Below are 27,958 nucleotides of genomic sequence, written 5' to 3' on the forward strand. Positions count from 1 at the left end.
ACTGCTGTCCTTTGTTGCCAGATGCCCAGTGTCTTAAAAACCATTTCACATATTTTATGTGTCTGGTTTTTGGTTGTTTCAGGTAGGAAGCAGGAGGGTAAATCCAATCCCTATTACTACACATTAGCCAGACTTGAAGTCAAAGCTGGTGAATTCTGAAAGCTGTTGAAAAACTGCCTTTCTTTGTCTAGTTAGCCTCTGATATTTCTCCAAAGCTGCCAGGAAGAGTCTGTGGGGGAGATAAAATGAAATTTGGAGGGATGGGATGTTTACCAGCTGGCTTTAATACTACAGAATAACCATGTCTTTACTAACACAGCCCTGGTCAGACACCCAGGAAAGGCCCAGACATTCCAGTGCCGGATGTGGGGTGAGCTTGGAGAGCCACGTGCGTGTTGAGTCTGTGAACCTTCCTCTGGGCCAGTCCCTGAGTGGCAACTCTCTTGTCCAGACAGCCTGACTCCTGACTTTGGGGGCCAGCAGTGAAACGGTGGCCAGTAAAAGAGGTTTTCTTGTCATGAGAGGGAGATTTGGTTTTTGAAGCCTTCTTGTTTTTAAAACTTGACTCTTTTTAGAATGGACAGTGACTCCTTGGACCAGATTGAGAGCATGTCATCCTGGGAATGAGGGGGGTGGGGAGTGGGGAGACCTGAGCCCAGTGGTCCAGTGCATTCTGGTTCAGGACCCTTGCTCAGAGACTAGGGGACTCTCTAATATCTAATGCTGGTCCCATCCTTCTCTGGACCCTGGCAACACTCATAGTGTGGGATGTGTATATACAGGGTGCTAAGGGTATATGGCCATGTATTATTCCCCAAACAATAATTTTAATTCTCTGATAATCGTCTTCCAAGCATTAATTATAATAGTAATAATACTGAGGTTTCACAAAGCCCTCTTTTTTCTTCCAATAATACAATATGTTTTGTGTTTGTGTGTGGTAAAATACACATAACAAAATTTATCATTGTAACCACTTTAAATGGTACACTTCAGTGACATTATGTACATTCACAGTGTTGTGCAACTATCACCACTATCTAGTCATACTTTTTTCATCACCCCAAATCAAAACCCAGTACCTGGGACTTCCCTGGTGGCCCAGTGGTTAAGACTGCGCGCTCCCAATGCAGGGCCCAGGTTCGATCCCTGGTCAGGGAACTGGATCCCACATGCAGGCCGCAACTACGAGTTTGCATGCCACAACTAAGGAGCCCGCCTGCCGCAACTAAGACCCAGCGAGGGCTTCCCTGGTGGCGCAGTGGTTGAGAGTCCGCCTGCCGATGCAGGGGACACGGGTTCATGCCCCGGTCCGGGAAGATCCCACATGCCGCAGAGCGGCTGGGCCCGTGAGCCATGGTTGCTGAGCCTGTGCGTCCGGAGCCTGTGCTCCGCAAAGGGAGAGGCCACAACAGTGAGAGACCCGCGTACCGCAAAAAAGCAAAAAAAGCAAAAAAAACTGCATGCATGAGCAGTTGGGGCAAACTATGGGCAAAAAGCTACAAAAGACCAAAAAAACCCACAGACTGCCACTTTTGAAGAGCCCGGAGCAGAAGATGGGAGTCAGGAGCAAAAGCAGGGTACTCTGCATGCCCCCTGCACACAACGCCACCAGAAGGGTGGGTAAAACACCTATGCCACCCCTCCAGCCTGACCCCCAGACCCCTACCCTCACCCCATATAAGGAACAAGCTCACCCACACACACAGGGAGCCAGAGAGCAAGGGAGCCTGTTGTGTGTTCTCCCTCCCCCCTGCTGCAGCAGGGGCCCCAATAAAGCCTTGCCTGAATTTCTTGTCTGGCCTCTAGTCAATTTCTATTGACTGGGGAAGGCCAAGAACCCTGGTCTCGGTATCAGCTCCTCTCTGTGTAAACTCTTTCTATGTCTTCTCACTCTTCACTTCACCTTCACCAAGGGCAGCAGCTCCCAGGCATGCTCATGACTCCCACCCTCGCTGCCTGGCCTCAGCTGTAGGCCACACCTGTATGGCCAGATGCCCATCAGTCTTCACATCTGGACGTTGCAATGGCCCCTTTAAGTACACAGGTCCTAAAATGAACTCATGATCAGCCTGGAGAAGCATCCTCCGAACGGGTGTCATCTACCCAGTCTCTAGCATCTAGCCACCATCATCTAGCCACCATCTACCCAGTCTCTCGGCACAGTGGGGACTCCCAGAGTCCCTCCTTCCTCCCAGTAGGCATCTAGCTTCTGAAGAGTCCACCTCTGGAATATCCCTGCCCTTTCTGCCTTCCTCTCTCCTGCTGGATCCCAGCAGCCCCCTCCTGCCTCCTTTCAACCCACCTCCACCAGTCTTTTTCCAAACGTCTCCAAACGTCTAACACCCCCGCCCCCCCAAACCCTTCAGTGGCCCCCATCGCCTACGAAGTTAAGTTCCCACTCCTTAAGCAGAGCTGCAAGGTGATTCACAAATTTGGGGAAAGAAAGAATGTGTTTCTCTAGTTTTGACCACTTGGAGAATAAATGGCCCAATGCCCCATGGGACCCCATTATGGGCTTTTCTTTCGGAGTCTGGACATGGTCAACCATTAGAAGGTCCGGTCGTCGTGTTGAGGGCTAGCTTTCCAAAGCCACCCTGCTCCCCGTCCCCCAAAACACACAGATACAAATCCGATCTGAGATCGCCTGGCTAGCTTCTCTAAAGAGCCCTGGAGGGTTCGGGGAAATCCTGCTACCTTTAGGACCTGGAGGATCCGAGTAGGGGGGTCACCCCGCTCCCCCCGCCCCCACCCCCACCCCCACCCCCACCCCCACCCCCGGCCGCCGAGCCGGCACCGGAACTGCCTGATGGGAACACGCAGACCCGCGCTCCAGGAGGTCTCGCTGCCCGGGGCGTCGGATTCCTGCAGAGATCTCGGTGGACAGTCAGAGATGCGCGCCGAGCCTGGGAGCGCGGGGGGGTGGGGAGGGGGAGCTCCCCCTCCTCTTGCGGGATTTATTTAGGATTCGGGGTGTGCACGTGATTCCCCAGCGAGGGCGGACTAAGGGCGCTCTCCAACAAGCAGGGCCGACCCCAAGTCCCCCGAGAGCCCCTCTGGCAAGGGTCCTTAGGACTGGGAGCCTGGAAGGAGCTGACTTGCCTGGTCGTGGCGCGCAGCCGCGGGCCCGGGTGAGTTCCCGGCGTGAGCGTCTCCCCAACCCAGACCCTGCAGTCCACCTCCTTCTCCTCCTCCTCGTCCGGCCTTTGGTCCTGGCGAGGGTGGCAGGGGGCGGGAGCCCAGAGGCGCAGGCCGGGCAGCCGGAACCGTCGCACGCCGAGCGGTCCGCAGCGTCCCAGGGGCGGGCGGGGGGACCGCGGGCTGAGGTCTGTCCCGAGAGGGCGAGGGCGGGGGCGGGGGCGAGGGCGGGGGCGGGAGCGCAGGCCAGGAAAGTGGGAGGGACAGGTTGAGGGGTGGTCTCTGAGGAGGAGCCAGGCTGAACTGTATTGTTCGCCTCGGCCGCCCGGAGCGCGCGGAGCGGGCCGGGGAGCGTACGCGGGGCGCTCCGCTTCCCGTGTTCTCCCCGTCCCCGGCGCCCCGAGAAGAGGTCCGGGCTTTCCCGTGCGCCCCGGGACGCCTCTGCTCAGGTGGGGTGCGGGTCTTCCCTGGGGGCGCGGGCAAGGGAGGCGTTCCGCGCCGGTGGGGCTGCGACTGCTGCACCCGGGGACCGGGAGTCCCGAGTGGGCCGCCCAGCGCAGCGCAGTCCCCGCCGCCTCCGCGGGCCGGGAGGCTGGGTGGGCGCTCGGGAGCGAGCGTCCGGCGCTTCACCCGCGCCGCGTGCTTCCGCAGGAGCCGGGGGCCGGGGGCCCCGCGATGGCCGCGGGACGCAGCCACAGGGAGCCGCGGCGAGGATACCCGGGCGCCCCTGCCTAGCGGGGCGCAGCCTCCTCCTAAGTCCGCCGCCCGACCGGCGGGATGGGGGGCGGAGGGTCTGCCCTGAGGGTCTGCGCGGACCACCGCGGGGGCATCAACTGGCTCAGCCTGAGCCCCGACGGGCAGCGCCTGCTGACGGGCAGCGAGGACGGCACGGCCCGACTCTGGAGCACCGCGGACGGCCAGTGCTGCGCCCTCCTGCAAGGTAGACCCGCTTGGCCGCGTCCTGCGACCTCTCTCTCTGTCCTCTCTGCCGCTCGCCTGCCTCAGACCTGGGCGCTTTTGTCCGCAGACCCCTTCCCCCAAGTCCAGCCCGCGCCCATCGCGCTGGGTGGGGTGGGAGTGCAGAGGGGGCTGCGATACGGGCCAGTGAGCCGAGGGGCGAGGCTGCGAGGGCGCAGATCACCTGTCAACCGCTGGGTGAAATCCCTTCCATCACGGCAGTTTTAACAAAAAGAAATCGCAGCTCTGCCCCTTTCAGCTTCCCTCGTCTCTCACTGGCCTTGTGACCTCTGGCTGAACATTTCCTCTCTCGGGGCCTTTGTAGTCACGACGGGGGCTTGTTAATCAGCCTGGGCACTGCGGAGTGCACTCCGCATGGTGTGGTCCTGTTTTCCCACCACTCGTGCAGGCAGGGAAACTGAGGCACGGAGTTAGGTAGTTCGCCAGCGGTTTACACAGCCCATGGTGGGGCAGAGTCGAAAACCCCCTCCCTCAATCGACCCCCCTGCCCTGCTCTCTCACTGCCTCATTTCACCTGCAATTTGGCATGTTTGGAAAGTCCATGAAATAGCAGGAGGTACACATAGGCGTAACTGTTGTTTTACGAAAGAGCCCTACCAGTCTACCCACACCGATTTATATTTGTGGCTTACTCAAGGGGAGGTGGACGTTTTTCTTACCTCGGGTCCCTGTCACATGCCTGCAGCACAGGAGTGTGAGGTCCCTCTGTTGTCTGAGTGGCTCCTACAGCCCCTTGTGGAAGCACCAGGCTGCCTGCACTGTGTGCACAGTTATTTTTCACTGTTGGTTTTTCCACCATAATCAGCAAATCCTGGGTGGCCTGCCCCAGGCCTCCTGGCTCATCTAGGCACAGGGAGTAAATTAGCTTCCGTATTGGCGGATCCTGACCCTGCTGGGTTTCTTTTTTTCATTTCATTTCATTTATTTATTTATTTATCTTTGGCTGGGCCATGAGGCTCGTGGGATCTTAGTTCCCCCCGACCGAGGAGCAAACCTGTGACCCCTGCAGTGGAAGCGCAGAGTCTTAACCACTGGACCGCTAGGGAAGTCCCACCCTGTTGGTTTCATTTTTTATTTATTTATTTTTTGGCTGCGTTGGGTCTTCACTGCTGTGCGCGAGCTTTCTCTAGTTGCGGCGAGCGGGCGCTACTCTTCGTTGCGGTGCGCGGGCTTCTCATTGCGATGGCTTCTCTTGTTGCGGAGCACGGGCTTTAGGTGTGCAGGCTTCAGTAGTTGTGGCGTGCGGGCTTAGTTGCTCCCCGTCCTGTGGGATCTTCCCAGACCAGGGCTCGACCCCGTGTCCCCTACTTTGTCAGGCAGATCTTAACCACCGAACCGCTAGAGAAGTCGCACCCTGTTGGCTTTACATCAAAACTCAGTAGGGATGCATCTTGGACTGCCTGCTGTTTGGGAGCTGGTGTAGGTAATGGGGAGTTGGCCACCACGCACAGAGAGTCACACACACTGCCAAGGCACAGATCTGTTAGAAAATTTCAATCCAGTGTGTATTGCTTTCCAAACATGAGAAGAGTGTCTGGAGGGCTTTCAGAGATGCAGGTTCCTAGGTCTGGGTTTCACTGAGCCTTTGGGGGTGGGACTCCAGAATTGGCATTTCTAACAAGCTGTGAGGTGACTCTGCTGATCGGCTGGCCCGGGGAGCCCTGGGCCTGGGACCCCTCGTGGGAGCCCCGTTTGTAGGCCAGTTTCTGCCTCAGGAAGCTCCAGTCCTTTCCAGGGTGGTTCTGGCCTCGTGGGCACCCGGCTCCGCCCCCAGGGCCCACAGTCCTGCCCAGCCCTGCCCTGCCATCCTCACCCGGCTCTGTGCCTGGCAAGACCCCTTCACACCCACTTTAGTGACCCTCACAGCGGCTCGTCCCCGCAGGACACCAGAACCTGCTTCCTAGCAAGGCCACGCTGGACCCTCTGTTGCCCTAGTTGGAGGCCTTCCCACTCCATGGGAAAACGCTATCAAACGGAAAAACTGCTGACAGGGTCGTTTCTTTTATAAGGGTTTGCACTTTAAGAATTGTCAAGGACAGAGGGGACAAAAGTAACCTTTGCTTATCCTGAAATTGCACTAATAGACTTGTGAGAGAGTCATTTTGGGTGTGTGATAATCCTTGTGTGGCCCCCATGGTAAGCAAGGACCTGCCAACTGCTCCTCTGTGGGATTTTTTTTTTTGGCTGCGTTGGACCTTTGTTGCTGCACGCGGGGTTTCTCTAGTTGCGGCGAGCAGGGGCTACTCTTCATTGCGGTGCGCGGGCTTCTCATTGCGGTGGCTTCTCTTGTTGCAGAGCTCAGGCTCTAGGCGCGCAGGCTTCAGTAGCTGTGGCGCATGGGTTGAGTAGTTGTGGCACACGGGCTTAGTTGCTCTGTGGTGTGTGGGATCTTCCCGGACCAGGGATCAAACTCGTGTCCCCTGCATTGGCAGGTGGATTCTTAACCACTGCGCCACCAGGGAAGTCCATGGGATTTTTTTTGTATGAGTGAAATATTAATAAAAATGTCTTGACATTTTAGTGCCCTGTATTTTATAAATACCCTTCTAAGTACATATTTCTTATGTTATTAACCCTTGCAACTGTGAGGTGGATAGAATCAACAGCAGTTTAGGGACTTCCCTGGCAGTCCAGTGGTTAGGACTCTGCGCTTTCACTGCTGAGGGTCTGGGTTCAGTCCCTGGTTGGGGAACTAAGACAAGCTGCGTGGCACGGCCAAAAAAAAAATAAAATAAAATAACAATTGACAGCAGTTTATTTATTTATTTTTAAAATTTTATTGAAGTATAGTTGACTTACAATGTTGTGTTAATTTCTTCTGTACAGCAAAGTGGCTCAGTTATACATATATATTTATATATATTCTTTTCCATATTCTTTTCCATTAGGGTTTGTCACAGAATATTGAATATAGTTCCCTGTGCTATACAGTAGGACCTTGTTGTTTATCCATTCTATATGTAATAGTTTGCCTCTGCGAATCCCAAGCTCCCATTCCTTCCCTCCCCACCCCTGGCAACCACAAGTCTGTTCTCTATGTCTGTGAGTCTGTTTTTGTTTTGTAGATATGTGGATTTGCATTGTATTTGAGATTCCACCTATAAGTGATATCATATGGTATTTGTCTTTCTCTTTCTGACTGACTTCGCTTAGTATGGTAATCTCTAGGTCCATCCATGTTGCTGCAAATGGCATGATTTCATTCTTTTTGATGGCTGAGTAGTATTCCATTGTGTGTGTGTGTGTGTGTGTGTATACACACCACATCTCCTTTATCCATTTATCTGTCGGTGGACATTGAGGTAGCTTCCATGTCTTGGCTATTGTGAATAGTGCTGCTATGATAACACCAGTTTATAGATGAGAACAGGAGAACACGCAGCATATTCTAAGTGTCTCCTAGACACTCACATCGTGAGGCAGGTGCTGTTGTCAGCACGCCCCAAGCATGGTGTGGTTGCAGGGCTCGTCCAGGGTCTTGCGGCTGGTGGGCGGCAGAGAGGCTTCTCGCCCACCGTGTGGCCCCTGCTCTGGGCAGGACAGAGTTGCAGGGAAGCTGTGCTCCCCCGGGGCCACACGGCTGATCAGCGGCAGACCCTGCAGGTCTCCTGACTCCAAATCCAGGCTCTTTCCACTGCCATTGTAGACACTGCCACCTCGGGGTGAGTGTCCGCTCCTTGCATAGCTTGGGGCCCACAGAAGGCTTCAAAGGAGAGCCTGTTGGTGGGTCAAACCTGGATTTCTCGGGCAGAGCGGCCTGGGTTGGCAGCTCCTGCCATGCGTTTTCCTTCTGCAGACGAGCTCACGGTGCAGAAGCAGTTGGGGGCCAGAGGATCTTCCCAGATCTTCCCGGACCAGGGCTCGAACCCATGTTCCCTGCATTGGCAGGTGGATTCTTGAACACTGCGCCACCAGGGAAGCCCTATTTATTTATTTATTTTGGCTGCCCCAAGTCTTAGTTGCGGCACACGGGATCTTCATTGCGGCACACGGGATCCTCAGTTGCAGCATGAGGGCTTCTTAGTTGCAGCATGCATGTGGGATCTAGTTCCCCGAGCAGGGATCAAACCCGGGTCCCCCACACTGGGAGCGTGGAGTCTTACCCACTGGACCACCGGGGAAGTCCCGTGCCTCGGTTTCTTTATCTGTGAATTGGGGGTGATGACAAGAGGAACCTAATCTCATAAGGTCATGGTGGGCATCCAGCCAGTTAATGAAGAGTTCCTAGCTCATTGTATTTGCTGTCTTATCCTTCACGCCCGAAGTGAGTCACAGCACCCCTTGGCACTGTGCCATGCCAGCTCCAAAGTTCTTCCTCATTTGCCTCCCACAACTCTTCATCATCCCGTTTTGTAGATGAGGAAACTGAGGCTTGCCAGCCCTCTGCGCTCCTCCCTCTGGGTCCAGAGCCCTTTCCCCCTCACCTGCCTGTTGGCCTGACTGCGCTGGGTGCCTGTGTCGGATTCAAAGCTGCAAGAGTCTCGGATCCCGCCCCAGGGAATTTGCAGATTGGATTGAGAGAACGACTGCTTAACTAAGGGGCTGTGTGCACTTCAGAAGAGCAGGAACTTGGTGGGCTGGGGTAGTCAGGGTTCACCTCTTGGCCCAGGAGGACCTGGAACTGAGACAATTTTTAATTGTTATAAAAAACACACAGCATAATATTCACCATCTTAGCCATTTTTAATATACAGTTCAGAGACATTAAACGCTCAAAATGTTGTGCAGCCATTCCCACCATCACCTCCGGGGTTTTCTCCTCTTGTAAAACTGAAACCGTCCCCTCTGAACAATAACCTAGTTCCTCCCTCCCCCAGCCCCTGGCACCCACTGTTCTACTTTCTGCCTCTAGGAACCTGACTCCTCTGGGTGCCTTGTATAAGTGCAAGCACATATTAGTTGTCTTTTGGGGACTGGCTCATTTCACTCAGCACAATGTCCCCAGGGTTGTAGCACGGGCCACAATGTCCTTCCTTTTGAAAGCCGAAGGCTGTTCTGCCGTGTGGATCTCATCTCTCTTCTTTATCCACCATCCGTCGGTGGACACAGGCTGCTTCCACTTCCTGACCATTGTGAGTGATGCTGCTGTGAACATGGGTGTGCAAATATCTCTTCCAGGCCCTGCTTTCCACTCTTTTGGGTATATACCCAGAAGTGGGATTGCTGAATCATCTCATACGTATTTTTAAACGGGCACGTGGAGCACAGGGAAGGCTCTCAGACACAAACAAATCGTTATTAACTTTGTCCTGGTCAAGGAAAAATTCCATCAAAAAACAGTTTGTTTTGGGCTTCCCTGGTGGCGCAGTGGTTGGGAGTCCGCCTGCCGATGCAGGGGACACGGGTTCGTGCCCCGGTCTGGGAAGATCCCACATGCCGCGGAGCGGCTGGGCCCGTGAGCCATGGCCGCTGAGCCTGTGCGTCCGGAGCCTGTGCTCCGCAACGGGAGAGGCCACAACAGTGAGAGGCCCGAGTACCGCAAAAAAAAAAAAAAAAAAAAAAAAGTTTGTTTTAAGTACGGATGTGAAGGAGGCCCATACTGGCAATTCACTCTGAAGCTCTGCGGAGACCACGGTCTGGGGCAGGTGAGCTCCCCTGTGGGTGCGGATTTAGGAGAATGCGGATGGAGGCCGGAGAGAGTTTGGTCAAGGTTGTGGAGCGGGTGAAGCTGGGCTGAGGACAGGCCCTGCGGCGGCAGCAGTGAGCAGAGCATCAGCCCGGGCTGGGAGCTCGGGGGCGGGTGGCCCAAGCCTGCGTCCTCAGTGGCTTTGTCAGACCCCGTCCATTCCAGCCAGGGCTCCCGTGCTCAGACAACGGCAGGAAACAACTGGCACCTCAGAATGGTAACTCGAGAAGAGTCTAATAAAGGGATGCTTGTAAAATGTGGGCAGAGTGTGGGGAACCACTGTACTTACGGCGAGTACCAGAGGAGCTGTCACCATCCCCAGGCCTGAAGGAGGGAGGGTGGGAGCGGTCACTGCCTCCTGGAAACGGCTGGGGAGGGGGCTCCCTCCGGGGAGGCGTGACCGTGGTTTGAGGGCCTCGGCCAGCGCATCCCGAACTAGAGACCCCTCCTGGGGCTCCCGACTGTCTGAGACTGTCTGAACCTTGCGGGCAGCGGAGGAGACCGGGAGCCCACAGCGGGTGGGGGGCGCTGCAGGGCGCAGGCTGGAGAAGACGAGGACCCACGGGGGCAGACGAAAGACTCCAGGGGCAGCAGGGCGAGAGGAGGCCCCGCTTTTCATGCTGAGTTGAAGGCGTGTTCAGCTGGGCCGTGCCCACTCCAGGCCCCTCTGCCCCTGCAGACCCTGGTCTCCAGCGCGGCAAGCTGCTGCTGCATGGGGAGGGGGCACTTGGACTCTAAACCTCCGGCGAGTCCAGGGGCGTGCAAGCGGGGAGACGGGGCCGGCTACCTTGGCAGGAAACCCTGAGCCTCAGCGTATTCTGTTGAACAGAATAACCGCATTTTATCTGCGTTCTATATCCCTTCAAAAATATTTATTTTTAGTTTGGCTTTCTTGCTTACTCTGCACAATTCCAACAGCTTGTGGCCGAGGCGCTGTGGTCCCTGGAGACATGATGGGCCCTCCCTTCTCCGAGCCCTCACTCCTCCACCCCTGGTGATCCTGCTGGGGCGGTGGAGCCCTGTCGTTGGTCTCTGGATTATAGCCTGTGGATTATAGTCAGGGGCGCGCTCCGCAGCCCCCAGGGCCCCTGTGCTGCAAGGGCTCTGAGCCCGGATCGCTTCCTTGGGTTGTCAGATGTGAGATGGGCGTCTTGTGCTGGAGAAGGGGCTTGTGCGGGGGAGAGCCTAGATCGATGCAGGGACCCCCGCCAGCTTGGCCAGTCCCCTGAGGGGGCAGAGGATCAGCCGGGCCCAGCTTCGGGGATGAGTTTTTTTACATTGAAAAACTTTTTTATTATCACCTCTTTTCTTCAAGTCTGTTTATATTTCTGTTGATTTGCAATCAGTGTATACATCCGTTCTTTCACTTCTACGTATCAGAAAAGCTGTCCCACTCCCACAGTCTTGGTTAATGGCTGTAGTTTCACCGAGTCTAGGTGCCACGCTTGGATTTTCAGTGTTTTTCTTGGCCTGGTTGACGGGTTCACATGACGCTCTGCCTTCCTGCTGTCAGATGCTGCTGAGATGGGACGGAAGGAGCTGGCATGGGAGTGACACCCCAAGGGAGCCTCTCCTGGCCTTGGTTAGCACTGGGGACTCCTCATGGTACTGCGTCCTCCCGACCCCTCCTGATGGCTGATCTGGTCTCGGGGAAAGCTCGTTGAGAATCCTCAGATATTTTATAAACATTTTGGGATTGGCAAAAAGCTGGGCTGTGTTTTGCCAAACACATTTGCCCTCGACTTTTTGTTTGTTTGTTTGTTTGCGGTACGCGGGCCTCTCACTGTTGTGGCCTCTCCCGTTGCGGAGCACAGGCTCCGGACGCGCAGGCTCAGCGGCCATGGCTCACGGGCCCAGCCACTCTGCGGCATGTGGGATCTTCCCGGACCGGGGCACGAACCCGTGTCCCCTGCATCGGCAGGCAGACTCTCAACCACTGCGCCACCAGGGAAGCCCTGCCCTCGACTTTTAAACTGATGCGCACTTTGAGGGAAACAGTCTGCAACCTCTTCCCGTGTTTACTTAATTTACGCAAATGTTGTTTTCCTAGAGGCCTGGTATGTGCTATCCAAGAAGACGGGAAAACGTTTCTTTCTTACTTTAAAAAAAAATTGTTTCTTAGAACTCAGGAAGTTGGGTTCTTCCAAGAGAAACTAAGCTTGACCCCAGGGCCAAAAAAAAAAAAAAGTAAGTGTGAATCAGCTTGAAACTACCCAGGAGATTCTAAATCCCCGTCTACAAGATAGCAGACATCTAGATGAAATTTTAAAATCTGATCGAAATCCTTAAAGTAATAAATATGACGCTCTCATGTGTTATTATTTGAATTCTTCAGTCTCCTCGTCTGTGAAGTGGCTCTTAGGTCTAACATTCCTCTGCTTCCGTTGATTTTCTGGTCCCTGAATTCTTCTCCAGTAGAGTCAGCTTCAGTTTGCTGTTGGAAGTGCTTATATCCGAGATGGAAACACTTTTACCTGAAAAACAGGCCCTACTGTGTCCAAGGATGGAGGATTCCTGGGCTGCTTAATAATGGTCGAGTGGTAAACATCGACCCCACAGCCAGGGTGAGAGTCAAAAGATCTGACAACTGCCCCGTAAGAGGATGACCAGGTGCACTTGGCCGAGACCCCAGACTGCGGGGCCCTCCCTCCGTCCCAGACCTCCACCCTCACTGTGTCTACTTAATCCGTCGTTTCTGCCAAATGCCTGAATTCTGGCCCCAGGGGCCCCTCCTGCTTTGGTGTGTGCTAGCTTCTCTCCCAGATGCTCTTCCTCTTCTCCCGACAGACACGGGTACTGCGTAGACCCTTCCTTGCCTGCCACACCCAGGCTTCTGCTCTGTCGACCCTCGTCACGCTCTGTCCCAGCACGTATCAAGCTCGACTGACTGTCCCTCCTTCTGGGCTGGCTGCTCTGTTTGAAGGCAGGGAATGTGTTTTAATTATGTCTGTTTCTGTATTTGTGTCCTGCAGCTGCTGTGACCGGTGATCACACTGGGTTTCCTTAAAACAAGTTTATTCCGGCACAAGTCTGGAGGCCAGAAGTCCAAAATCAGTGTCACTGGGATGAAATCAAGGGGTTGGCAGGGCTGGGTTCCTTCTGCAACCTGTAGGGGAGAATGCCGTTGCCTTTCCAGCTTCTGATGGCTGCTGCACCCCTTGGCTTGTGGCCACATCACTTCCATCTTCAGGGCCAGCACCTGCAAATCTCTGCTCTCTCTTCACGGTGCCTTCTCTGTGTCCTCAGATCTCCCTCTGCCTCCTCTATGTGTGTATTTATTTATTTATTTGGCTGTGCCGAGTCTTAGGTGTGGCATGAGGGATCTTTAGTTGCAGCGTGTGGGCTCTTAGTTGCGACATGCAGGATCCAGTTCCCTGACCAGGGGTCGAACCTGGGCCCCCTGCATTGGGAACATGGAGTCTTAACCAGTGGACCACGAGGGAAGTCCCTCTGCCTCCTTCTTACAAGGATGCTTGTGATGGCGTGTAGGGCCCACCCTGATATCCAGGACAACCTCCCCGTCTCAAGATCCTTAATTAATTGCATCTATAAATGTGTCTTCTTCCAAGAAAGGTAACATTTCTAGGTTCCAGCAATTAGGACCTGCTCTCTTCGGGGCCAGAATTCTGCCTACCACAGTGTCTGTCCCCAAATGTAAGAACAGCTCACGCCTAGCGTTTACACAGCCGGCACAGGAACACCGTGAGATAGGCATTGTCACTCTCCCCATTTCAGGTGAGGAAATCGAGGCACAGAGAGGTGAAATAAGTTGCCCATGGGCAGCCAGTAGCAGCACCAGGCTTCTAGCCCAGGCATTCTGGTTCCGAAGACCATGCCCTTGGCCTCTGTACTTCCTGCGTCTGTAACATGGGGTTTGTTGAATGACGGAGTGAATACAAGTAGCTGAAAAGTTTGAAGAAGCCTAAAAGGAGACGACTAAGAAGGGGGAGGGAAGGAGAGGAGGGAGGAAGGATTCCAGGGCAGGCTAAGTGCCCCCTGAATTGCTCCTGGCCCCCACGATTCCTGAGATTCTCCCAGACTTAAAGCATCATTTCAACACACTAGTCGCTACTGGACTTGCTGCAAACACTCGCCGCCCCCTGCTTTCTTCCCTTCCTCCCCATCTCAAACATTCTCAGAGAAAAACGGGAGCTGGCATGCCCTGCTGTGCTCACATCTCCCCCGCTCATCTGCAGGGCACGAAAGCTATGTGACCTTCTGCCAGCTGGAGGACGAAGCCGCCTTCACGTGCAGTGCTGACTGCACCATCAGGAAGTGGGACGTGCTGACCGGGCAGTGTCTGCAGGTGTTCCGGGGACACACGTCCATTGTGAACAGGTCGGTGTGCCTGCCAGGCGGGGAGGACTCGGCCTCTCCTCATGGTACCCGGCCGAGTCCCAGGGGACAGAGATGTAGGCTGTGGGGCCCCTGCCCTGGAGGAACTTAGCTTCCCTGGGGAACACGTGTGGACATGCGGGGAGGTGGTCCAGAGCAACAGCAGTGGAAGGACAGCAGTGTCCCCAGCGCAGCAAGCGCTAACTGCCCAGGGCTGCAGGTTGGGGGGCTGGGAGGCGGAGGTGGGGCAGGGAGGCACTACCAACACTTAGACCAGAGCCTGAAAGACCTCCCATGGCCCTGGCAGCAGAGCTGCCCCCAGCTGGGTGCAGGGAAAGGGATTGCAGGCTACAGCTCCCACCGAGGGAACAAATTCCACAGGAAATGGCTTAATTGGTACCTGATGGTGGACTGGGGGCTCGGAGGAGGGGCAGAATGGGGATTGTTCTGAAGAGGGAGTCGAGGGTGTTTTTAAACCTCTCCTTTCCATGTTGCTGTTGAAGATATCCCAGACCTTCCTTCTCATGGAGGTTTGAATTTTTGCAAAAATGTATTGAGTTTGGGTCTGAGCTGAGCCATGGAAATTCCTTGGTGATCAGATCAATTGGACACTATCTCTGCAACTTGGGGCCCGTCGCAAACTCCCGAGGGAGTGCCCGGTATGAGCAGGAGTCTGGGCACCGGGGCCCTCGTGACCTCACTGACCAGGAAGGGCAGCTGCCTGGGCAGCGAACTAAGCAGGGAAAGGGCCCAGTGCAGGCGGGCATTTGGGGGGGTGGGGGGCAGGGACGGAAGGATGTTCTCAGCCAGAGGGGATGCTGGCAGCGTGAGCTTTGTGGAGCCTGGGTCCAGGTGGGACCCGTCCGGCCTAACGTTCCAGCGCATGGTGGGTGGAAGCGGTGGGTCAGCCCGATCATTAACTGCCCGGAGTACCAGCTGCCTGTAGACGGAACGGTGCTCCCACAGGGCGGGAACAGGGGAGCATCGCTGAGCAGAGAGGCACAAGGCTCGTGTTGGCTTGATGGTTCTGAGTGGGGAAGGACCCCAGTGGGGACCCCATAGAGCTCTGCCCCAGCCCCCGCCTCCTGCAGCTGAGCTTTTATCCCACCTACACCCCTTAGATAGAGCAGGCGAGGCCTGGGGTCCTGGGAGACCAGCCAGCACCACGCAGGCCGGGGCGGAGGAGGGCTGGAACTGGGACCCGTATTTCAGCTCTTGCTGGCCTCTTCCACACTCTTTCTTGAGAAAGAAGTTTGTGACTGAGGAGAAGTGGGGGCCTGGGGCGCCTCCTCTAGTGAGGCTGTGAGTGGCTGGAAGGGCTGACAGAGGATGGGGTGGGTGGGAGAAAGCCACATCTCAGGTGACCAGCCGGCCCTCCGGTTGTACCTGGAAACGAATCAGTGGCTCCTCAAAAGGAAATCTGGACAATTAAGGCCGGAAATGACGCTCTGCCGGGTGTAGACGCTCCTGAGTGCACACATGTTCACACACACGTACACATATGCGCTCATGCGCGCGCGCACACACACACACACGCACACACACACACACTCTTTTGAGCAGTTGGCTGTTCTAAACATCTCTGGGTGCATATCTGCATTATTAAGTAACTGCTCACAAATGCGTGATGGCCCTGAGGTGAGAACATGGGCTACAGTTCTCGTGTTTTCAGAGCCGGGCCAGGTGTGTGAGCTTCTGGGGGCACCGGCCCGGCCCGGCGTCCCTGCCGTCACAGGCCACACCCGGCAGGACTTGGGCCGCCAGAACATCACCCGAGGCACCACGTCGTCCCTTTCCTTTAGAAACACACATGTGGTGAAGACCGTACCTCCTGGCATTAGGGAAGAAGCCATCAGTAGAAAGTGTGCTTTTCTTGTGCTGCATCCTTAATGACTTGTGGGACGTGAGAACCGCCCAGAGGTGAGAGGCCGCGGAAGGAAGGTCTGCTCTGTTCCATGTCCATCTTTCCTCCTGCCCGTGCTAGGCTCCCAGGCAAGACCTTTTAAAAGAGGGGTGCCTCTGAGACTGAGATGGGGGTCCTGACCCCTCTGTGGCCACACAGACGACACGCCCCATTCCAGGTTCAGGCCGCAGCCCTTTGGGGGTGGTGTGTAAATTCGGGTCCACCCTCATGCCCTTTGAAGTTATACACAGAGTTCTATGCTAGAGACAGATGTGTATTTTCTGCAGAGAAAGTCTTAGCATACATCAAAATGAGAATAGGAGTCATGAATAGTTACTGTTTGGCAGGCTCTGCTCCCCCCCCCCCGCCCCCCTGAGGGCTCTCCTGGCTCCCTCACTGTTCCCCTGCTGCAGGGGGCCTCAGATTCCTCAGCCTTGAGATTTTCTCACACTCAGGGCTCCCAGTCACTGGGACCATTCACTCTTCTCACCCATCACCTGGGCTCATTGAACACGTAAGACGCCAGCCTGCCGGGCAGCCCTGTGCGCTCTGACCCCTGACCCTTCCCCTCTTGCCACCAGGATCCTGGTCGCCAACAACCAGCTCTTCAGCAGCTCCTACGACCGGACAGCTCGAGCCTGGAGTGTGGACAAGGGGCAGGTGGCCCGGGAGTTCCGGGGCCACCGCAACTGCGTGCTGACTCTAGCCTACTCTGCCCCCCAGGACCTCCCTGGGGCTCCGTGCACGGAGGAGGCCGTGGCCAGGGGGCTCCTGGTGACGGGCAGCACGGATGGCACGGCTAAGGTCTGGCAGGTGGCCAGCGGCTGCTGCCACCAGACACTGCGGGGCCACACAGGTGCCGTGCTCTGCCTGGTGCTGGCCACGCCTGGCCACACGGCCTTCACTGGAAGCACAGATGCCACCGTCCGAGCCTGGGACATCCTGAGTGGGCAGCAGCTGCGTGTGTTCCAGGAGCACCAGGGCTCCGTCATCTGTCTGGAGGTGAGGCCGGCCTGGCTGCCAGGGAGGCCCCTGGCTCCTCCTCTGAGCTGCCGCCCCACCCAGGGTACCAGTCAGCTCAGGCTGTGGAACAAAGTACCACTGACTGGGCAGCTTAAACAGCAGAGATTGATTGGCTCACAGCTCTGGAGGCCGGAAGTCCGAGATCAAGGTGTCAGCAGGGTTGGTTTCCTCTGAGGCCTCTCCCCTCGGCTGGTAGACGGCCATTCCCCTGGTGTCCTCACACCGTCTTCCCTCTGCTTCCAGATTCCCTCTTCTCGTAAGGACACCAGTCATACTGGATGAGGTTCCACTCTAATGCCCTCATTTTAACTGAATTACGTCCTTAAAGGCCCTATTTCCAAATACAGTCACATTCACAGATACCAGGGGTAGGGCTGTTGCTAACACATGAATTTTGGTTTCCGTCCATGTGAAGTGAGGATTACGTCTACGCACAAACTGTGGTCCATAATTCCTAAATCCAAAAGTTGAAAAAAAAGGAAGGTTTTTTCTTAGGCTTGGCATCAAAACTCATTTTGATATGAGGCTGGTTGTAGTTAAGTTTAATCTCACTTCCTGGGACTACGTGTACCTTTGCTGTGGAAACACGAGTGTGTTCCTCAAATCCAAAAACTCCCGAAACACATTGGCCGAGGTTTGGATTAGGGATTACGGGCATGGAGCTGTGCCCGCCCCGGGTTGTCGTGAGGATTTAGTGAGTTGACAGCGGACGCAGCGCCTGCCGCAGAGCCTGTTCTTGACGCCCGTCAGCCTGTGATACTGTTGCTATGAAGCCTGTGTTGCTATGAGGATGTGTGGCCTGCACTTGGCGGGCATGTCTGCAGCATACGGTCCCTCCCTCTATCTAGATATTAGGGTCTGGATGTTCCTGGCCCGGGTCGTGGCCACAGCCCTTTCCCTTCTCCAGGCCAGTTCCCACACCCGAGGTGAGCAGGTTGGGGTGCAGTGCTCAGAGGCACCAAGCCTCTGGGGAGCCACCGATGAAGCGATGGGGGTGGCCTCAAGGTGACAGGAAGCAGTGTGTGGCAGTCCCCTGGAGAGCCAGGCCAGGAGGCCCGTTTTGGGTTCTCGAGGTGAAGGGCAGCCCTAGGGCCCCAGGACCAGTGGAGTAGAGAAGGGCTCCACTTTGCTTAGAATCATCTCTGGCCCCTGGTGAACAGCAGAGGGCCCATGTTTGGTGGGATAAATTGCCTTTTTCTAGTGATGGGGGCAGGGCGGGGGACTGGTTGTTACTGAGCTAAGAGTTGGCCACCTGTTTTCTTTTTCTTTTTTTTTTTTAACTTTGATTTTTTAATTTTTATTGGAGTAGAGTTGATTTACAATATTGTGTTAGTTTCAGGTGTGCAGCAAAGTGAATCAGTTATGCATACACATATATCCACTCTCTTTTAGGTTCTTTTCCCATCTAGGCCGTTACAGAGTACTGAGTAGAGTTCCCTGTGCTCTCCAGCGGTCCCTAAGCCACCCGGTGTCTGATCCCGGGATTTGGGGAGGCGAAGGGAGGACCGGCAGGCACCTGGGAGGCAGCACCGTGTGTGATGGGGAGAGGTGTGCAGGGGGCAGTGGGGATGCGTCCTGGGCGGGGCATGGAGGGACGGGCTCTGGGTTCCTGAGGGCGCGTGGGGTCTCTGGGCTCAGTCTCCTGGTACCGCCCAGGGGCAAGTCCGTCTCCCATGTTGGAGTCAGCCTGCAGGGCGTGGAGCCCGGCGTCGCGCACAGCAGTGGAAGTGAATGTGCCCGGGAGCAGAGCTGGTGGGAGCCCTGCGGGCTCTGCAGGAGGGTACTCAGGAGACCGTGAGCAGCTCGAAGGCCAGGCCAGCTCGTAGTGTGGGGTGCCGCTGGGGTGGGGTGGGGAGCTCCCAGAGTGAAGTCAGTGTTGTTCCCATGAGCACACACCGGGGTCTGTCCCGGATGGGTCCCAGGCGGGGGTGGGGGGTGGGCGTGGGGGGAGGGCCCTGCTGGGTGGTGGGATGGGGTCGGGGCGGGGTGAGGGTGGGCACAGTGCAGTGTGTGGAGGCCCCTGGGGTCAGAGTTGGAAGGAGGCAGGGCCCGCGCTGTCGGCTTGGGCGGGGAGGGTCACCCCCAGCATCAGGAGCAGCGGGCCCCCTGTAGAGGCCGGTCCTAGCGCAGAGCCTGAAGGGACAGGCACAAAGGCAGCACACGCGCTGACGCCACGGCAGCAGTGGCACTTGCCTCAGGAAACACGCGGTTATTTGGTTTGTTGGTTAGTTACTTCATTAGCTGTTAAGTCACAGCCTGCTTCGCCCCACGGCGGGACTGAGGCAGAAAAGCCCCCGTTTTTCAGAGTAGTTGGGGGATAAGATTCTGCTCGATGAGGTCCAGGGCCACCATCTCCACAGTAGATGGCCTGGCGCCTTCCCGAGAAACGGAGGACCTGCCGACTCCCGGCCGTCCAGGCTTCCTTTGCTTTAATATGACGTCCCCTCAGACGTCCCCTGTAGCTTGGATGCTGTACCGTCGCGTCTCCCTGCTGTGTTTCCCCGGTACAAACTCAGATCTAGGTTACCGCGACTTGGGAGACGCATATGCGGGTGACCTTTGGGTGTGCTGGCCTTGCCTGCTTTCCAGGGTCCCTCCCTCTCCCCACCGTGGGGTCGGGGAAGACCCTTCCCCCCTCCATCTGCCTCTTTAATAGGAGGACTTCCCCACGTCCCCGCTGCCATCAGAAACTTGCAGGGCCACCTGCCAGTCTCGGCCCCAGCCCGTGAGACCCTGGCCACGTAGGGCCGTCCCTGGGACCCTGCTGTCACCGCTGGGCGCCACCCCCCGCCCCTGCTCACCTTACCTTCTCCAAATAGGTGACCCTCGGTTCATGTCTGCACGTCTGTTTCCTTCCTCTGTCCTTTTCCTGCACGTCCACATGCAGGTTGAGCCACCTAAGCCAGGGAAGGATCTCTCCTTGGGGACCTCCCAGAATTCCGACCCCCCCCCAGCTGGGCGAGCGGTGGGCTGCCTTCCCAGACGCCCTGCAGAGGCAGGCAGGGTTCCCGGGGGTCTGGAGACCCGGGATGGTTCTGTGAGCCCTGCGGCCTGGCCTCTGGCATTGTTTAGGGAGGAAGCGCTCGTGCCAGCAGGTGGAGAGCGAGGGAGTTGTCATCCGTGGTTTCCCGTTAGGCTGAGTGTGAGGTGTCCGCTGGGATCCCGGGGGCCTGTTGCATGGAGCTGTGGTGTTTAAACCGTCCCTGGGAGACAGGTCAGGCCCTTTTGTGTGTTGAGATAAACTTGGGGGCCACCTTTTCAGAGGCTGGGGAGAAGAGAGGAAGCTCACAGAGCTATGCAGCCTCCTATGCCCGTCTCTGAACCATCGGCCCACTGCAGCATCCTACCTCCTCCTTGCAGGCCTGCGGCCCACTCTGAACTTTCCGGGAGCTGAGGCGAGGCCCAAGAAATCGGCCAAGCCCTGGGGGGCCTCTGCCTTTCCTCTTCACTGTGGGATGTGTATCCAGGGTCAAGCACGTGAACCCCAGAGGGTTCCAGAAGCCAGGTGGGGGCAGAGCAGGAGTGCACAGGCCTCCTACGGAGAAGGTAGGCCAGAGCAGAGGTGAGGGCTCACTTCCAAGTAACAAACTCAAGGTCAAGCCCGCTGACCTCCGAGGGGACCGCTCCTTTACCCCTGCTCTTTGGAGGGGCTCCAGGGTCTAGGCTCAACCGGGGGGTCCGTGTGAAGAAGGAGAAAGTGGAGACTCTTTCCTGTCCCTTCATATTTTTTAATTTTTAGTTATGAAACATTTCAAACAAAGTATAGCAAACGGGAAAAGGGACACCTATGTACCCACCTTTGAAATGAGATATTGAAATAAACATTTCCAGTACAGCCAGAGAGGAACAGGAAAGGCTCTGCCAGGTTTGGGGCAGTCCAAGGGCTCGGGGCACGCACCTGCCCATCTGCAGTGTCGTCAGGCCCTCCGTTCTTTTCCTACAAAACACTGTCCTGCCAAAGCCTGAGGGGCTGGAGCAGAGGTCGCTGTTGCCTTTTAGGGATGCGTACCGGCTCCCGGGTTAGATCAGGCTGTGTGTATTATTGAACTTATCCTCACGGCCACCTGTAAGGGTGATTATTTTTTCTCATTTTGTACATGCGAAGACAGAGGCTCAGAGTGGGCAAGCAATTTGCCCAGGGTCTCACAGCTGGTAAAGGGCAGAGACAGGATTTGAACCCAGGACTGAGCATGCAACCTGTGCTTTTAACAAGCAGCTTTCATAAGGTGTATCTGGGCCCATACTGTGCTGGAGTCGGGGAGCCTCTTCCGACAGGAGGCTGAGTGCCCGGAGCCTGGCTGTGCTCTGCACCCGGCCCTCTGCTCACCACGTGGCCCAGCTGCTTCTTTCCCGGTGCCCCGTGCGTGGCCTGTCGTGAGCGGAGGGGAGGGCGAGGCCGCGCCCCTGAGGCCGCAGCAGCAGAGCCCCAGGCCTGCCCTCTGCTTGGGTGGGTCACACGCAGGGAGATGGCCCATAAGCCCCGTCCCGTCCTCTCGGAGCTGCCTTGGCTGCTGGGAGGGAGTTCCGCTGGACCGGCCTTTGTGACTCGCCCTGTCAGGGTCTGTCCTGCTTTCCCCATCTGCCTTGAGCCTCTCTGGTCTCCGCGGGCTGCCCTGCTGCTCCCCGCGGGTGTCCTTTCAGGAAACCAGCCAAAGCACGCAGTGAGGCGTCCGCCCGCTTATCAGCCTCGGGGCTCAGGATCTGTGCTTTGAAAGTGTGCTGCTTTTTAAGCACGTGCGCCAGGCCCTGCGTCGTCGGGACACCCGCTATGCACAGGAGGCGTCTTCTCTTTGTCTCGGCCGCTGTGGACGCTCAGTGCCTCCTTCACGGGGCGGGGCAGACAGAGCTGCAGAGGCCGAGTGGCCTAGATGTGCCACTGGGTCTCCATCTCACAGGCTGCCCGTACCCACTCCCCTTATTATAGGTCTGGGAGCCTCAGTGGGTTGTTTGGAGAGTGTGGTCCCTGGAGGTCTGGGGCTGCCTCTGGGAGTGACACTTGGTGGGGGGACAGTCGAAACACTGGGGGCCAGTGGCAGTCGGCCTCGGGGGCAGGATGCAGACAGTGCTGGGCAGCATGAGGAGGGGTCCTGGAGGGTGGCTTTCCTGCAGAAGATGAGGGGGGATCAGCACAGAGAGGATTTGTAAAGGGGAGCACAGTATGTGTGCAGGGATCTCAGGGCACAGCGAGGACACGTGTGCACCTGGGGAAGCCGGGCCACATTCAGGCTCCAGGCACAGGGCTGACGGGGGCGCCCCGAAGGCCGAGAGCAGGTGGGGTTGCCAGGCAGGTCCCCCTGCCCTTCTCGACGGTGGTGCAGACGGAGGGAGGACTGGGCGATGTTATGCAGGAGCCCTCGGGTGTGCAGACATCGCACGCGGCCCTGTCCTCGGGGAGTGGACCGCCAGCGGGAGAGGCCAGAAGCCAGGCTCCATTGGCTGGGCCAGTCGTAACCCCAGTAGGACCGGAGGGCGGGGCCTGAGAGACGCAGGCCAGGCCTGTCGCCCACTTGGTCCGCCCTCAGCCTCTGCCTCCAAGAGGTATACGTGTCCCTCGAGATTCCACCCCCTCTGCCATAGCGATTGGCCCAAGGCCAAGTTTGACCTGTGCTGTGGCTGTGGGGTGGAAAGATGCACTGGGCCAGAGGCCTATTCTCCGGGATTTAAACTGGGAAGTAATATGGGGAAACTGAGTCAGCTGTGGGAATTGGAGTGGAAAGTGGCCAAGATGGGTAGGTAGTGTGTGCTCGAGCTAGGAGGACTCGGGATGAGTTAAGGATGCCCATTCCAGGGGCTTCCCTGGCGGTCCAGGGGTTAGGACTCTGCACTTCCACTGCAGGGGGCACGGGTTCGATCCCTGGTCGGGGAACTAAGATCCCGCAAAACAAACTAGGCCTGCCGCCTGCTGCCCCTGGGAGAAGGACCTCATCTTTCCTAAGCCTCCAGCGGCCCCTGGGCCCCAGCGGCGTCCTGGATGGCTGTCTCGGGGGCTTGTAGCCTGCCCTCCTCTTCCTGGGCCCTGCAAAGTGGGAGAAGGCCTGGTGCCGTCAGCCAGCTAATGGCAGCTGAGTACCCCACTCCGCCAGCCTTCGGTTCTCGTCCGTGTCTCCGATAACCAGAGGTGCTGTGCTGGTCGGGAGCTCTCTGGGCTGCGTGGTGTTTGCTGTAGGGAAATTTGCAGAATTATTTCAATTGTCTTTGGGCCTCCCTCATGCTAGTACCCTGTCCCTCTTGGCAGGGGTGCTCCTGGGAGGGGGACTTCCTCATGCCCTTCCTTTGTCTCCCAGCCCCTTTCCTAACCTCCTGCAACGCCAAGAAGGGGTGTGAATGCCACTCCAGCTGGCAGCGGCGAGCGGGAAGTGGGGGAACCTGTGTCCAGGGGCAGGGGGGAGGACCCCATGATGGCCCCTGGGTGTCCAGCTCCGGTCCCAGCAGAGGGCCACCCTACACACACCACGTCAGTCAGGTTACGTCTAGAGCTTTCTCCTATCTCCCTTCGCCAAGCAGAAGTCCAGTGTGAAAGCCCCGCCCTGGGTGCCCTTTTCTCAGCTGGAACAGTACCAGGGTAGCTACAGGTGGAATCACATTGACCTTCCCGGGGCCAAGCTGTAGGAAACTGCTGAAGAGAGACCCCTGGCAGTAGCAGCAGCAGTGCTGGCCGACACTTTCCGGTCCTTGCTCTTAGGGTGCTGAGCGCTGTACGGTCGTGTCTGAGCAGCACGGAAGGGTCTGGCGTGATCCTTGTCTGCGGGTGAAGCCGCTGAGAGCAGAGTCACTGACTTGGCCAAGGGCCAGTCAGGATCTGAAGCTGGGTCTGCCTGAGCTACACGGCCCTGAGGGGAAGAGAGGAGCATCGTGACCTTGGGTGCTGGAGTGGGTAGTGGTGGGGGGCGACCCAGGGGCAGGGGCATTTCTGGCTTGTCCACAGTGTCTCCACTGAGACCTGCACGTGCCCCTCGCCACGTTCCACAGAGAGAGGTTTGGAGGGGCTTCCAGGGTGCCCCCTACGGTCAGCGGTACCCGTGTCCGGTGCCGACCCCCCCTTCCCCCCCCCCCCCCCCCCAGCTGGTGAACCGGCACGTGTATTCGGGCAGCGCCGACAGGACGGTCAAGTGCTGGCTGGCAGACACGGGCGAGCGTGTGCGCACGTTCGCGGCCCACAGACACAGCGTGAGCGCCCTCAAGTACCACGCGGGCACCTGTAAGTGACCCCGCCCTCCCCGTAGCCCCAGCCTGCCTGTCCCCTTCACGCCCCGCCCCGCCGCACATCCGCTCTCGCCCAGACCTCTCTGCACTCTTCCCTCTTTGAGCCTCAGCTGCCACTCAGTTTGGTCAGCGGCCGAGGGCGGCGGCTGTGGCCCCTCGGTGCACGTGTTTGTTCCTCCAGCAAAAGAAGTTCCAAATAAGGGTGTAGGGGCTCCTTCCCACCTTCACCCCGCTAGGACGTGCAGCGACCTGCTTGTTCAGAGGACCTCAGGTCAAGAGCAGGTCTCAGGGACACATTCTAATTCTCGAGATGGTGACACCACTTAACTCCAGTCAGACTTGAGGGCCGCATGGGTTTGGCTTCACTCGGCATTAGGTTTGACTACAGATAAGAGAAAGTCCAGATGACGGATTTATATGAGATAGTGGTTTATTTTTCTCTGAGGTAGAAGAATTTCAGAGGCTGGCGGTCTAGGCTGGAACGGATGGCTCCACAAAGTTGTTAGACACCCAGGTTCCTTTTTTCACTTCACTTCATCATCCTTAGCATGTATCGGCCATCTTTAAGGGGGGGGCCTCATGGTTCAAGATAGCTGCTGAAGCTCCAGCCATCATACGTTTTAGGCAGGCAGGAAGAAGAGGAGGGAAGGGCAAAAGGTTGTGTCTCCTAGATGAGTAGGCCCCTTTAAAGATCCTTCCTGGAGACTCCACCCAAAGACTTCTGCATACATCTCTCTGACCACTGCCTGCAAAAGAGACAGAATAATAAAAACCCTTATCTGGGGATACTGCCACCAGGATTAATCAGGGTTATTTTGGAAAGAAAGAAGGGCAGTGTGGCTTACTGGGTAGTCAGCAATCTCTCTGCCGCACAGGTCTCAAACTGTCACACATCTGGGCTTTCCTGGCTCTGTCCAACTAGCCAGTTGTTTACACCCCAGACACATGCAGAAGACAGGCACTGTTCTGGGGAAGCAAAACCCACAACCTCACCACACCTACATGGGAGTGGGGCTCCCAGGTTCCTGGACATCTCCTTCCTAAAACGATCCCCAGTGTTATATTTTGCCATCAGTGTCCTCTCTCTCTCTCTCTCTCTCTCTCTCTCTCACACACACACACACACCCCTGCAGCAGGAAGCCAGCCCCCCTAGGCAAAGCTGAGCCTGAGAACCATCTTCCTAGCACAGCAGTGAGGGAGCAGACTGGGGTGGGGGAGGAGCCACAGTGGAAAATTCAAGTTGACTTCACAGCACAGGTGTTAGATGAAGATAGAATGGATTTCCGAAAATAGAGCATGAGATGCCCTCAGGATTTAGGTGTCTGACGCAGAAAAATGATTTCTTTCCTGTTCCTGTGTCCAAGCCTGTAAGTGTGATTATGGCTCTGCTCCTGTCGGGGACCTCTACTTTAAAGAGAAGAACGTTGCCCAGAGCGCCTCCCCGTGGCAGAGGCTGGGATGAAACCTGCCGCTGCGGCAAATCCCACAGACCCTACCTGCTGCCCGCTGTTAAGGAACTTGGTCCTTGGTCTTTGTCAACAGGCTACAGGATGATCAGACCTGATTCTGGACCCTCTTCCCACCCTCAGGATGCCCAGTAACCACAGTGCATTGGTGGAGGGGAAGGCAGGAAAGGAGCTGAAGAGAACGAGAAATGAAACTTTCCCTCCAAGTCCACATTCACTAGTAGCTTTAGCAGCAAACCTGGGACTAGGCAGGTGACACAGGAAATGGGATAAGGAATAGACACCCCAAGGACAGGGGGCCCCCAGGGGGTGCTTACTGTGGCTCACTCAGGCTGCTGGGTGGCTGTAGCAGATGCTATGGGTACCACGCTCAGGGGCACTTCCTGCTGCAGCACCTGAGGTCCTCTGCCCGAGGGTGTTTTCCGGTGAGGCAGGTCATGGGAGGGCTGGGAGTTGATGGATAAGTAGCCCAGTGTCCTTGTCCCTGTGTGGAACAACTCTGAGACCCGGTCCGCCCCTTCTCCCAAGGGCCCCCAGCGGTCACCTGCTCCCTTAAACACCTGCATGGGAGTCCTTCCTTCCTGTTTCTCTCCCCACTTCCTGCAATGCCCTGCCAGATGAACTGTTTGCACTCGAAACCTAGTGTCAGGGTCAGCTTCTGGGAGAACCCGTGCTAAGATGATAAGTGGACCAGGGAGTTTCTCTGGCCAGTGCCGTCAGTGTGGTCCCTGACCAGCAGTATTAGCATTACTTGGAATTGGCTAGACATGCAGGTTCTCAGGCCCCACCCCAGACCTCCGTAAATCAGAAACTCAGGTGGGCCTAGCCTGCCCTCGGGAGTTTGAGAACTCTTGGACTAAGTTATAATGTAGGAAAAAGCCCAAAGGAGGCAGAATCGGGAGGTTCCCCCTGGGAGAAGTTGGGCAGGGGCCCTCTAGTGAACCCCGGAGGCGCTGGGTTGTGTTTGGAGGGCCAAGTTCATTACTGAGGAGGGGGAGAAATGAGTTTCTGGTTGGTCCTTGCCCCAAGAGGCTGCTCAGACGGTGGGGGGGTGGGGAGGGATGACCCCCCGAGGCAGGGGCTTCAGAGCTGCTAGAAACACCCGTCAGGGAAGCTAAGCTTCACCAAAGGTTTCCACCAAATGGCCTGAGTAGGAAGCTGGGCCCAGGTGGTGCTCGGGAGGGGTGGAAGCACCTGGAAGGACTTGGCAGGCTGACCTGACCCAAGGGCGGTGGGGCAGCCGAAGTCCTGCAGAGCCGGCTGCAGCCCACAGAGGGCGCCTCCGGGACCCTGGGCGTCACCCTGAACTCACAGGAAAGTACTGAGATAGGGAAGGTGCCGCCTCCTTCCTTTCAAGGGGCTTCTGCTGTTTCCCATTTGCAATTATGACATTCCTGGAAGGCGAGCGGATGGGTCCCGGAGAGGGTTCCCGGCACTCTCCGCGCCCTGTCCATCCACGCCCCCCGCCCTGCGGAGTCCCGAGGGGACGAGGGCTCTCGGGCGGGAGGCAAGTGCAGCCGTGTGTTCACAGTGTTCACGGGGAGCGGGGACGCCCGCGCGCGCGCCTTCGACGCCCAGTCTGGAGCGCTGCGGAGGGTGTTCCGCGGCCACGCCTTCATCATCAACTGCATCCAGGTAGGCGCTCCAGCTCTCTCCGGGGGCCCGTGGCTGGTTGGCTGAGCGAGGGTGAGCCCGCCTGCACCTCTGCCTCGGAGGGGAAGTGGGGAGGGGGGGCCAGGCAGCAGCGCTCCCCCGCGGGCAGCGCCTCCCCGGGGCCGAGGCCCGCTGGGCTGAGCCTTTCCCATCAGGCGGCCTTGGGCGTTCGCGGCTCACGCCGAGGCCCGGGCCGCCGCTGGCCCGAGGCAGGGCGGGGCCTGCACCTACGTGACCCCGTAGCTGCGGGGAGGCGCGGGGTTGGGGGCCGGTGGCGCACCCCCTCCAGCGCCGCCCACGCCCCGCGCCCGCAGGTGCACGGCCAGGTGCTCTACACGGCCTCGCACGACGGCGCGCTGCGCCTCTGGGACGTGCGCGGCCTCCCGCGCGCCCCGCCGCCGCGTCCCGCCGCTCCCAAGCGCAGCCTCTCGCGCCTCTTCAGCAACAAAGTGGGCTGCGCCGCCGCCGCTCCCCTGCAGCCGGCCTGAGACACCCCGACCGGCCGCCCACGGACCCGCGGAGGGAACGCGGCTGTCGGCCTCGGGGGCTCCGAGGGCAAGGACCGGGGCGGCGGTGGTGCCTGTCCTCCGCGTCCGCTGACTTCCGAAGCCTTCGCCAGGCCGCCCGTGGGA

The 27,958-nt window shown here is 57.4% G+C and overlaps 1 protein-coding gene across 1 annotated transcript; it reads left to right on the forward strand.

Annotated features, from left to right (window-relative positions):
- The first annotated feature begins 3,551 nt into the window (after positions 1-3,551).
- On the forward strand, positions 3,552-27,929 carry WDR86 (WD repeat domain 86). The gene is made up of 6 exons (XM_027101464.1): positions 3,552-4,078; positions 13,939-14,080; positions 16,562-16,982; positions 24,066-24,201; positions 27,205-27,308; positions 27,641-27,929. The coding sequence occupies exons 1-6, from the start codon at positions 3,916-3,918 to the stop codon at positions 27,812-27,814; spliced, it is 1,140 nt and encodes a 379-aa protein (XP_026957265.1). The 5' UTR covers positions 3,552-3,915; the 3' UTR covers positions 27,815-27,929.
- Positions 27,930-27,958: the final 29 nt, after the last annotated feature.

The sequence above is a fragment of the Aethalodelphis obliquidens genome, unplaced genomic scaffold, assembly GCF_003676395.1.
Source record: "Aethalodelphis obliquidens isolate GAN/ISIS:26980383/991018 unplaced genomic scaffold, ASM367639v1 scaffold5, whole genome shotgun sequence".
In the NCBI taxonomy this organism is placed as follows: Eukaryota; Metazoa; Chordata; class Mammalia; order Artiodactyla; family Delphinidae; genus Aethalodelphis; species Aethalodelphis obliquidens.